The 13,287-nt window shown below is 42.0% G+C and overlaps 1 protein-coding gene across 3 annotated transcripts in view; it reads left to right on the plus strand.

Moving 5' to 3' along the window:
- The window catches only part of USF3 (upstream transcription factor family member 3), a 48,230-nt gene extending 35,961 nt beyond the window's left edge, over positions 1–12,269 (plus strand). For all 3 annotated transcript variants that reach the window (XM_067034620.1, XM_059063858.2, XM_067034621.1), the window contains one exon: positions 334–12,269. In XM_067034620.1, coding sequence (XP_066890721.1) covers positions 334–6,773 — 6,440 coding nt within the window. In that variant the 3' untranslated portion in view covers positions 6,774–12,269. The remainder of the gene's footprint in view (positions 1–333) is intronic.
- The last annotated feature ends 1,018 nt before the right edge of the window (positions 12,270–13,287 follow it).

The following is a 13,287-nucleotide window of genomic DNA, read 5'->3' on the forward strand; positions in this document are numbered from 1 at the left end:
TTTCCTAGCATGTTACCATGAGATCAGTATGTCTTTCCTTGCTGCCATATTTTGAATGTTGGAATTTTGAGATTTCTACATTATGAGTAATTTTTGACCTTTGAATTGTTGACCTTTAAAGATACATACTTTTCAAAGGATTAGGATAGAGATTTGAGATACCATTCTAAAAAGAAGAAAGAACTTATATTAGAAAAGAGCTGAAGATTCTCAACTGAGGTATTTAGAATGCTAAAATTAGAATTCAGTAGTTTAGTATACAGCTGTTTCTTAAATTATTATAAATATTGACACTTAGAGGTAATTTTTTTATTTTTGTTTTTGATATTGTAGCTGAAGAAATTAAAAAGCTACGGAAACAACTGGAAGAAATTCAAAAAGAAAATGGCCGATATATTGAATTACTAAAAGCAAATGACATATGTTTATACGACGACCCCACAATCCACTGGAAAGGAAATCTTAAAAACTCAAAGGTCTCTGTTGTTATTCCCAGTGACCAGGTTCAAAAGAATATCATTGTTTATTCCAATGGGAGTCAGCCTGGTGGAAATAGCCAGGGAACAGCTGTTCAGGGGATAACCTTTAACGTTGGTCATAATTTACAGAAGCAAACTGCCAATGTGGTGCCAGTACAGAGGACTTGCAATCTTGTGACTCCTGTGTCTATTTCTGGAGTTTACCCTTCTGAAAACAAGCCATGGCATCAGACCACGGTTTCTGCACTGGCTGCCAACCAGCCTGTTCCTCTTTGTCTTCCTGCTACCATCTCTGCTCAAAATATTCTTGAGGTTTCCACCTCCGAAAGCGAGTCGAGTGTGCTTGGTGCCAGCAGTGGCTCACTGATCACTGTCCCTGTCGGGCCTGTACCACCCCAGCATCATTCATTGCACACATGTCTAAAGGATCAAAATTCTTCTGAAAATAAGAATGGGCAAGAGAGCCCCAAATTATTGAAGAAAACAGTCCCTTGTGCCACAAGCATCTCCTCCAGCTGCTCAGCAACCGCCACTAAAGGACACCAAGGAAGCAAGTCCTGCCTGAGCGTAGAGGAGTGCAGAAGTGATTTTCAAACCACCTTTGTTGTTTCCATTACCACGGCAGTCTGCTCCCAGCCTCCAGGATCTGCAGGTGATTCTTGTCCAGCGAGCATTAGCAAGGGTGCAGACTTGACAAGTGTTACTACAGTGGTGGCCCCATCTGCCCCTGGAGGAGGGGAGACCACCACCCCTGTGAGCACCCTTTCTGCAAACCCTGTGGACAGTGGTTGGACTCTTTCTTGTTCTTTGCCTTCTTCAGCTGTTAGTGCTTCAGATTTGAAAAACATTAATAGCCTTACCCGAATTTCCTCAGCTGGAAACACGCAGACGACGTGGACTACTTTGCAACTGGCGGGAAACACTATTCAGCCCTTAAGCCAGACACCGTCTTCTTCTGTGACTCCGGTATTAACTGAGTCTGGTACTAGCACAGCCACGACCACGACCAACCACAGTAGATGTGTGGCTACAGGTGTCACCTTGAATAATTCCTTTCCAGCAGATGGGCAGCCAGTTGAGCAAGTAGTTGTAACCTTGCCTTCTTGTCCATCTTTACCTATGCAGTCACTGATTGCCCAGCCACAAGTGAAATCTCAGCCTCCAAAAAGTATCCTTCCATTGAATTCAGCAATGCAAGTGATTCAGATGGCTCAGCCAGTTGGGTCAGCTGTTAACGCAGCTCCTGCTAATCAAAACGTTATCATTCTTCAGCCACCCAGCACCACCCCGTGCCCAACAATGATGAGGGCAGAGGTTCCCAACCAAACAGTAGGTCAACAGATAGTAATCATACAGGCAGCTAATCAGAATCCTTTGCCACTCCTCTCCGCTCCACCTCCTGGTTCTGTTCGACTCCCTGTCAATGGAGCCAGTGCTATCATAGGGTCTAACAATTCAGTGCAAAATGTTTCGACCCCACAGAGTTTTGGAGGAAAGCACCTTGTCCACATATTACCAAGACCTTCATCTTTATCAGCATCTAATTCAACACAAACACTTTCTGTAACCATGTCAAACCAACAACAGCCTCAAACCATTTCTTTAAATGGACAGCTCTTTGCTTTGCAGCCTGTGATGTCTTCATCAGGCACTACAAGTCAAACCCCTATGCAAATTATTCAACCCACCACCAGCGAAGATCCAAATACCAATGTTGCCCTGAATACATTTGGCGCTTTGGCCAGCCTCAATCAAAGCATATCGCAGATGGCTGGGCAAAGCTGTGTACAACTGTCTGTTAGCCAGCCTGCCAATCCTCAAACTGCTGCAAATAGTCAAACCACCCCAGCTAACTGTGTTTCATTAACAACAGCTGTAGCATCTCCCATGACAACGGAGAATTCAGTCACACCACCCAGTACGTATAATCTAGTGACCACTCCCTCAATGAACACTGTAGCTTGTTTGCCTAACGTGAAGTCCAAAAGGCTGAATAAGAAGCCGAGTGTCAAGAAACACTTAGCCACTAATAAGTCAGCCTGCACCCTGAATCCAGCCAGAGATGTGGGTAAGTTAGACTGCCCCAGCACCGAAGGCTCCACAGAGCCATCGTGTAATGATGGACTTTTGGACAGCCTCCCTGCTGTGTTACCATCTGTCACTATGACCCAGGCAAATAGTGTAAGTGTTTCTGGCTCACATTCTTTGGATGTTCTGAATTCTGAATCAGTGATACCTGAGTCCATACCCAAATCTAAGTCAGCAGAAGAGTCTAGCTCATCCTCCCAAGAATCTGTAACAAGTGAACATTTTACAATGGCCCCAGCAAAATCCAAAGATTCTCTCCCCGTTTTCCAACGAGAGACATCTCAGGATAAGTCACCAACTAGTTCGGCACTGCCAGATGCTGCCAAATCCTGCACTTCAGCCAACGTGTTGATTTCGTCTGCAAATGATCCCCACGTTTTGGTTTCTCAGGTTTCTGATTTGTCATCTGCCACAAGCACTGCAAGTACTGACTGTGTTTCTGAGGTAGAAGTCATTGCTGAACCTTGCAGGGCTGAGCAAGATTCATCAGCTACAGTGCAAACCACAGGTCTCTTAAAGGGGCAGGGTTTAACTGCATTGCTATCTGGTCTTGCTAAAGACAAAGACCCTCAGAAATCATCTCTTTCAGTCCAGGTGGACCATCCTGACTTTCCTTCAGAAAATTCTAAAATAGTCCATTCAAGTATTGATTTACATCCCAAACAGGAGCTATTACTGATGAGCAGTGACGACAGAGATCCAGGACAGCATCATTCCTGCATCCCTGATCAGGAGGTTATTAATGGTTCTTTGCTCACCAGTAGGCAGGCTGACTCCCCCATGTCAACCAGCTCTGGCAGTAGTCGTAGTTTCTCAGTGGCATCCATGCTTCCTGAAACAACTAGAGAGGATGTCACCAGCAATGCAACGACTAACACATGTGACAGCTGTACCTTTGTAGAGCAGACTGATATAGTTGCTCTTGCAGCAAGAGCTATTTTTGACCAGGAGAACCTTGAGAAGGGAAGAGCTGGCACCCAGGCCGATATAAGGGAAGTTCCTTCAAAGCCTTCTGAAGCATCCTCTTTAGAGGGAGACCAGCCTTTCAAAACACAGATATCTAAAGAGAATGGCCCAGGACAGGCAGATGCAACACCAAATGAATTTAATTCTCAGGATTCAATTGAAGCAACTGTGGGTCGGCCCCTTGAAAAACCAAGTTGTTCTATAGGAATGAAAACATCAAATGCCTCTCTACAGGTTTCGACTTCTCAGCCACCAAGCATCACCAGTTTAAGTGTGAATAATCTTATCCATCAGAGCAGCATCACCCATCCTCTGGTCAGCTGCGCTGGTTTATCCCAAACTTCAGAGCAAACAGCTGTTCCTGCAACAGTTAATCTGACGGTTTCATCTAGCTCCTATGGCAGTCAGCCTCCTGGACCATCTCTGATGACCGAATACTCCCAAGAACAGCTAAATACTATGGCTGGTACCATACCAAATCCACAGATTCAAGAGCCACTCTTAAAGCCAAGTCATGAAAGCCGTAAAAACTCTGCTAAGCGTGCTGTCCAAGATGACCTTTTACTGTCTTCAGCTAAACGTCAAAAGCACTGTCAGCCGGCTCCCCTCCGGCTTGAAGGTCTGTCCCTGGTGAGCCGAACTCCAGACAGCATTTCCGATCAAACTCAAATGATGGTTAGTCAGATCCCTCCCAACTCTTCAAACTCAGTTGTGCCTATTAGCAACCCAGCACATGGAGACGGCCTTACACGGTTATTCCCACCTGGTAACAACTTTGTGGCCCCTGCGTTGAGGCAAACTGAGGTTCAGTGCAATTCGCAGCCTTCCGTGGCTGAGCAGCAGCAAACGCAGGCCAGCCAACGTCTGCAGGCCCTGCAGCAGCATGTGCCAGCTCAAGGGGTGCCTCACCTGCATAGTAACCATCTCTACTTAAAGCAGCAGCAGCAGCAGCAAGCGGGGCAGTTAAGAGACAGGCATCACTTATATCAACTGCAGCATCACGTACCTCATGCGGAGAGCTCTGTCCACTCTCAGCCCCACGTCCACCAACAGAGAACCCTGCAACAGGAAGTTCAGATGCAGAAAAAGAGGACTCTTGTTCAGGGCACTCAGGCCTCTCAGCTTTCTCTACAACCCAAGCACCATGGAACTGACCAATCCCGACCCAAGAGTGGTCAGCCACACCCCCACCATCAGCAGATGCAGCAACAGATGCAGCAACACTTTGGAAGCTCCCAGCCAGAGAAGAGTCGTGAAAACCCTTCCACAAGCCGGAGTCACCATAACCATCTCAGTCAAGACCTCATGCACCAGCAGGAGGTGGGAAGCCGGCAGCAAGGTGCGGGGCTTTCTTCTGAACACGTATCTGGGCATAATCCAATGCAGAGGCTTCTGACATCAAGAGGCATAGAGCAGCAAATGGTGTCCCAACCGAGTATCGTGACGAGACCTTCAGACATGACTTGTACTCCACACAGGCCAGAGAGAAATAGAGTTTCAAGTTACTCTGCGGAGGCGCTCATTGGAAAGACATCTTCCAATTCAGAGCAGAGAATGGGTATATCGATTCAGGGTTCCAGAATTTCAGATCAGCTTGAAATGAGAAGCTACCTTGACGTTCCCAGAAATAAGAGTTTGGCCATTCATAATATGCAGGGTCGTGTGGACCATACTGTTACCTCAGATATCCGCCTTTCTGACTGTCAGACATTTAAGCCAAGCGGAGCCAGTCAGCAGCCCCAGAGTAATTTTGAAGTACAGTCTTCAAGAAATAATGAAATAGGTAACCCTGTGTCATCCTTGAGGAGCATGCAGTCCCAGGCTTTTCGAATTAGTCAAAACCCTGGTCCACCACCAATTGACCGCCAAAAGAGATTACCTTACCCACCAGTTCAGAGCATCCCAACAGGAAATGCTATCCCACCAAGGGACAGTGAAAATACATGTCACCAGAGTTTCATGCAGAGTTTACTTGCCCCTCAGCTGGGTGATCAGGTCATTGGGAGCCAGAGATCACTCCCTGAGCATCAGAGGAATACACAGTGTGGTCCCTCCTCTGCAATCGAGTATAATTGTCCCCCAACTCATGAAAGTGTCCATATTAGAAGAGAGAGTGAGAGTCAGAATAGGGAGAGTTGTGACATGTCCCTGGGTGCAATTAACACCAGGAACAGCACTTTGAATATTCCATTTTCGAGTTCTTCTTCCTCAGGAGATATTCAAGGTCGAAACACAAGTCCCAACGTTTCTGTACAGAAGTCCAATCCCATGAGGATTACTGACAGTCACGGGACCAAGGGCCACATGAACCCTCCAGTCACAACCAACATGCATGGGGTTGCAAGGCCAGGTCTGCCGCATCCGTCTGTGTCTCACGGAAATGCTGACCAAGGGCCTCCTGTACGTCAGACTAGCTCTTCAGTCCCCCAGCGATCAAGGCATCCCTTGCAAGACAGCAGCGGTTCCAAAATTCGTCAACCTGAAAGGAATCGCTCTGGAAACCAAAGACACAGTAATGTCTTTGATCCAAGTCTTCCCCATCTTCCTCTGTCTACTAGTGGCAGTATGATTCTCGGACGCCAACAACCCACTACAGAAAAGAGAGGAAGTATTGTTCGTTTCATGCCTGATGGCCCACAAGTACCTAATGATAATTCAGCACCTGACCAGCATACACTATCACAAAATTTTGGTTTTCCATTTATTCCTGAGGGTGGCATGAATCCACCAATAAATGCTAACACTTCTTTCATTCCACAGGTTACTCAGCCTAGTGCCACTCGAACTCCAGCCCTCATCCCTGTAGATCCCCAAAATACTCTCCCCTCCTTCTATCCCCCGTACTCTCCTGCTCATCCTACACTGTCCAATGATATTTCAATCCCTTATTTTTCTAATCAGATGTTCTCGAATCCTAGCACAGAGAAGGTAAACAGTGGAAGTTTGAATAACCGATTTGGATCAATTTTATCTCCTCCCAGACCTGTTGGTTTTGCTCAACCAAGTTTTCCTCTTCTCCCTGACATGCCCCCAATGCACATGACCAACTCTCACTTATCCAATTTTAATATGACATCTTTGTTTCCAGAAATAGCTACAGCTCTCCCTGACGGCTCAGCAATGTCACCTTTGCTTACGATAGCAAACGCCTCTGCCTCGGACTCTTCCAAGCAGTCCTCAAACAGACCTGCCCACAACATAAGCCATATTTTAGGTCATGATTGCAGTTCAGCTGTTTAAATACTGACTGACTAAACATAAATGTAACGGGTGAGATTACAAATGTATTTGTGTGTGTATTCACACATGTGCACAGGAAGAGAGAGATTGTGTGAGTGTATCTCCTTGTGTTTGTATAATCAATTGTCAGTTATCTTCTGAATGTAGGGAAGCCGTGTCAGAGATGAGGCAAATACTGGGTTGTCGAAAACTAATTATCTTTCATTTTTAACTGCATGGGGTACTTTTTAAATTTTCCAAGCAGATTTACATTTTCAAGTTTGATCTGTAATCTGACATTCCCTAGATATTAATTGGCTGGAAGTTGAGGGAGATCATCTTGGTGTGTCCTGGGTGCTGGGAAGGAACCTAGATTTTAAACTTGATTGTTGATAATTTGTAAAATAGATAGTTGAGCTGATTGAGTTGCTTTCCAAAAGTACAGACAGTTTGATATAACACAATGGCTCATAACCAAGTACGGGCCAGTGTCAGCATCTAGAACAGTTTCTTACCCATGGCAGGTGTTGAATTAATGTAGAATGAATGTCCATGATTCAAGTCAAGCAGTTAGCAAATAAATGAGTTGTTTAATCGACCTTTATTCACAAGGTTTGGTTTAGGTAGAGGTTTCTTTCTTAATTATAACAATTCATAAATTATCTGAATGTCATGTCTTGTTCTCCAAATTAGGGAGCCATGTTATCCTTTAATGTGCCAAGATCCTGTAAAGCAAAGGTCTTCCTTAAACAAGTAGCCTTAAAAGTGGAAAGCTAAAAAGCAAAGTACATAGATGTTCTCCATTTTGTACTTGGATTTTGCATCAGGCCATAAGGATAAAAGCAGCTGTATTGTGGAGTTTTGCATGTGTTCAGTTAAAGATTTTTTCATTCATTGAGTTTTGTTGTAGAATTCTATTTATTTGATCTTGAAATAAGTTCTTTTATATTTGTTTAATCATTAGGGACTGATCAGTAAATAGTGTGTTTGGAATCTACACAGTTATTTGAGCCTCACTTTTAAAATATTTCTGAACAGAGTCTTAAGCTCTGTCAGTATTTTCATTACTGATATTTATATTTAAAATATGGCATTGTATATTGCATTATTACCCTTCATAGTAGAATTACAGTGAGAAGATGAATTTGTTCATTATTTTTCCTAATGGTAGATGTGAAATGGTGCTTCAAAAAATTGTCTTTGTATGTGTCCATGTGTGTGAGTGTGTGTGTACTCGGACATAGATTTTAAAGTATAAACTGGCTCTTTAAAAATAGGCCTGCCATCTGAAAATGAGGAATTGGGACCTGAGACCTGCTGAAGTGTAGAAGAACTTGACGTAGCGTTTTTTTAAAAGCCCCGCTGAAGTTAATAATGAATTTTAAAAATATATTCAAAATTCATGTATTGAATTTTGAAAATTTAATTAAAAATTAAGAAAACATATATACTCACATTCTCAAGCCCATTAATTTTTGTTGTTGTTACAGTCTGCCAAAAATGGGATGGAGTGGGAGATATAAACTGTTCTGTCTACTCTGTTAGCAAAGTGAACCCACGGACCAGAATTTTGGTTTTTTTTCCTTAAAAAAAAAAAGCCTCCTAAGGCTTGGTTAGAGCAGTTAACTCCAGTGAATACCTCTATTAAAGACTCAGCAAAAGGGTCATCTGTGCCTCTTCAACTGTTCTCACCAAATTTTCCTGTCTCTTCCTGCTGCCAACTGAGGCAGCCTCCTGGGGGCAAAAAAATATAAGAAAAATGTTTGTATTTTCTCCCTTCAAAACGCTCGTGGGGAGGAATAAGGAGAGCATCATGAATAAGTTACTTAAACAAGACAGCAGATAAACACAGCAGTTAATTGAGAAAAAATATGTGAGGTTTATAACTTAAAAAGAAAACAAACTAACTGAGTTTTAAGCTTTAACATTCAAGTTTTTCTTTGTTCTTGAAAAAAGTCCAGTCTGCTAATTTCAAGGACTGGTTTCAATGTGTCCAGCTATTCATTCTCCCTCCCTCCCTTCCTCCCTCTCTCTTTCTCACCTTGTCTTTCTCTCTCTCCGTCTCCCCCTCCTCCTCCTGCACCCGCCAACACACACACAGTGGCTATTGAGTTCTGAAGAACTGGGGACTGTTAGAATTGGAACTAAGGTAACAGGCTAAGAAGAAGCTCGATTTGAACATTCAGTGGAAAGGCCCCAAGCCTGGTACTTGCAGATATTTCTCTGTTGCCTCGATTGTATTTTTCTGCTCAGCTCTGTTCAGAGATAGCATTTACATTCCTCAGAGCTTTCATTCCAGGAATATAACACGTTGATCCCGAAAGAGTCTCTACCCCCTACGTAAGGCTTATTTGACCATTGGAGGAAAGATATGACCATCTGCAAATAATTTGGCTCCTGCTTACATGTAGCTCTAATTATCTTACAGACATGTATATATGTATGTAAGAGATCATTTTATACACAAACTCAATTCTGAAAGTGTTCAGAGCACAGTAATCTTACTTGATTTATAAGCACGAGTATATGAGATTTACCAGCAGTATTAAGTATTTGATAATTAGAGCTACATGATCTGGGAGAGGAAATTTATTATTTAATATCTAACGAGCTCTGGATATAATTTTTGGCAAAGGAATGGCAGAGAACATAGTCAGTTTTTATTATAGTAAATTTAATGTTACTCATGGCTTGCTAATATATGTCTATAGAATGTAAAACCATTTCCACAGATAAATTTGTAATTTCTAGAAATACACTAACTTATGTATGAGTCATAAGTGAGAGTCATTGATTAAATCATTTTTCTCTCTTGTAGTGTTATTGATCACATAGAATCAGTTTCAGAAAGTGGTTGATTCCTCTGAACATTTTACACAGCAACTTCTGATGAGGTGAAAATTTTCAGATTTCTCATCATGTAAAAACTTCTAATGTGTCAATCATGGATAAAAGAAATCAACTTTGATGTCATTTCTCTTTTTTTGGTACATACAGGTTGTTTCGGGATGTTTTATACTGCTCCAGGTAGTTTATTTTTATTTTAAGACCTTTGGGGTGTACCAGAGATGGCACCCTTTTTCTAAGTAAGGAGTCTAAATTCCAGAGTGATCATGCTTTATAAAATGTAATGTATCAGAACTTTGGGAAGAGAAGAACGAGGAAAGAATGTTCTTTTTCAGTGATTTTCAGTCACACATCAGGGTGAACTGCAATGAGGATCAACTTTAAAAAATCAGGCTTCTTACTATACAAAATTATTTAAACATTTTCAAGATAATTCATTTGCCTTGCTCTTGCCTTCTAACGTTGGCCATTTCATGGAGAGGCTAAGATTTTTACTGCAAAAAAAATGTAGCAATACATTTTAATGGGAGTGACGTTTTTAAAATTTGAGAAAGGGTAAAGACTCACTAATATGCATCTTCTTAGCTTTATCCTTCCTTTGATACGTAAGTACTTAGGCTCTTATTGTCTTCCGTCTGCTCCATGTCAAACAGGTGGCAGGGAATCTGGTCATTTCCTTAGAAGGATGATTACTCCTCTGCTTTGAAACATATATTGGGTCCAGTGTCTATTGGATCAGCGTGTGATAGGGACTCATACTTCCAAATCAGTGATTCCCAAATGTCTGCCTTTGGAAACCATTATATCTCCTATTCTATTAAGGGGCAACGAGAATTTCTTGAAACAAAAGTAGTTCACGACCGATTGAAAATGTTTAATGTGCCATATAGTTCTGTCCCTTGTTTGGGAGAGTTTTGTTTTCCCCCATGGAGGAGTAAAGAAAGGGCAAAGGTGGTACCAAAATCAGACGGCTTTGGGTTGATATCCTTCGGAACCTGGGAGTCGTTATTCTAATTCTGTTGTCTCTCTAAATCTGCCTTTGCCCAGAGATAAAGACCTATGGCTGTGTACTTCCAGAGGGCAATAATAATAAGTGATGATTTTATGATACCTTTATGCAAATTAACGACCAGAAATTAGTTTCTTCTCCGATACGTTTTTGGCTGAAGGATACCATTTCTCCTTCCTCCAGAGTTCAACAGAAAAGGGTCCTTTTTTTTACTTAACAATATTCTCCCTGCATTCTACACTCCTGTGTGAGCCTAAGAGTGTTTCTACTAGGGTCTGTGGGGGACATCAGGTTCAGACTGAGGCAATCCAGGTGTTCTGGGAAGAAGTGTTGAGGGACTTCTTGGACACAGAGCTTCTAGTTGTGCCCGCATGCCGCTACCCTGCGACTGCACTTTACCTGCAACCGTGCCTCTGGTCCTAGGACCAGCCATTGGAACATACTGCTCACTCACTCCTCTGTTACAGCGAAGGACCGGCCGGGATGGTACATGCTGTGTAATCAAACACCTAGACGACAAGTACAGCTGATGTTTCTCACTGTTGCCTTATCATTCTCTGAGCCATCTTTAAAGCTGATCTTGTAGAACACTTACTAGTTAGATGCAAGACACCTTTTAAACTCAGAGCTTGTATGTGGTGGCCATTCAACATTCTTCTTTCTAGATTTGCACAAACCCTGTCAACTGTAATCGTTTTCTGGCGCATGCCTGTGTTCAGATGCTTCATAAACATGAGCCAACCTGGGTTGAAAACATTGGGGATAGTATCCAAATTGGTGTTATTTGGGATGACTGCATAATCTGTCACTAGGGATCTCATGAGACATAGATGACAACTCTTCATTTGTTAACACTTTTTTGAAAAGATGATCATTAATTTTTTTCCCTCAGTTGTGCGTATAGCTATACACCATACTATGTCATAGGAACTTAAAGTTTACTCCATGTCAGTCCCCTCTTCGCTTTTCTGGACCTCTGTTCCCCCATCCCCGAAGTCTTAAAACCATTTTTCATCTGTGAGGCACTGGACATGACTATATTGGTAACTTTTAGGGGGAGTTGAACTGTTGATCTTCCAAGAAGAAAGGGACCAGACAGTGTTGCTTAAAATGCTGCAGTTGTGTTACTGTGAAGAAAAGATTTGCTTCCACTTTCAACAGGAGATATATATATATATATATATATATATATATATATATATATATATATATATATATATCTCCATATATACACATATATATTCATTTCAGTAAAAGTGGGTGGAAAAATCTGAGAACATAGTTACCTTCACAAATTATTTATAGATACACTGGGTGAGAAGCTTACTGTAGGGCAGTCACCAGAAAAAATCTAACTGTAGTGCTTTCAGTAGTGTATGTAATATTTGTAACTATTCTCACGCCAGCAATGTCTGCTGTGCACTGTGTCCTATTACTGTAAATTACCTGGTTTATAATTCTAATGCGAACTAATTTGTTTTGTAATAGAATCCAGAGCAGATATGTATAATATGGTCAGGATTGTCCTACAGTTGTAAATAAGAATAGGTCCTGTTTATTTTGACATCTTTTTACAAATGCATTGTATTAGGGTGTGAATATTCTGAACCATGCTCTTGTTTAAAGTTTTGAAATTTTTATTGGTAAATGTAACATTTTAATGGTTGTAATAATTATTTGTATAGATATGAATATAGTATTTTATTTAAGAAAATAAACTTTGCATTTTTGCATTGTGAATTCTGCCTTTTCTCATCATTGCCTGCGCCGCTTCAAACCTGGTATTAAAATGATTTGTCTTACATACTGAAGATTCATATTCAGGTAATCTTTAAATTTTGCCAAAATGTCTGAAAATGATACCATGACGTTTCCCATGGGGTTCTGTTTCTGATCAACGAGTCAACCTCAGTTAAATCATAATTATGATCAGCGCTATCTTTTTGGAGTAAACTGTACACCTCTATATTTATTGTAAAAAGTAGAATTAGAATTTCAGATCTGGAGAGAATTGATAGATGATTCAATTTAAACTCTCCTCCTTGTGTATTTGTAGTGGTGGAAACTGAAGCACAAAACTTTGGGACAAGAATTAGGTCTTTCATTACAACTAACCACATCAACTTGTCACATCTCACAAGCATGAAGTTTGAGGGGAAAAAATAGGTTGCTGAGGATCTTGTGCAGTATAAAGCTATGTAAAGTTTAAATACCTTTAAATCAAACAATTTATTCTTTGGGGACAGCCTACAGATGTGGGAAAAATTACAAATTGAGGGGAAATTCCCCCGGCAGTCCAGTGGTTAGGACTCTGCACTTTCACTGCTGAGGGCCTAGGTTTGATCCCTGGTCAGAGAACTAAAATCCCACAAGCTACATGGTGTGGCCAAGAAACAAATAACAAAAATTATAAATTGAGGAAATGAGAAACCCACAATTCAGGAAACTCCCTGAATTTCTTAGGAAAGGAGGGAGGGAGAAGGTATCAAGAGAGATACTTCAAAAACACTGGTAGGGGGCTTCCCTGGTGGCGCAGTGGTTGAGAATCCGCCTGCCGATGCAGGAGACACGGGTTCGTGCCCTGGTCCGGGAAGATCCCACATGCCGCGGAGCAACTAAGCCTGTGAGCCATGGCCGCCAGGCCTGCGCGTCCGGAGCCTGTGCTCCGCAACGGGAGAG

The sequence above is a fragment of the Kogia breviceps genome, chromosome 5, assembly GCF_026419965.1.
Source record: "Kogia breviceps isolate mKogBre1 chromosome 5, mKogBre1 haplotype 1, whole genome shotgun sequence".
Lineage (NCBI taxonomy): Eukaryota > Metazoa > Chordata > Mammalia > Artiodactyla > Physeteridae > Kogia > Kogia breviceps.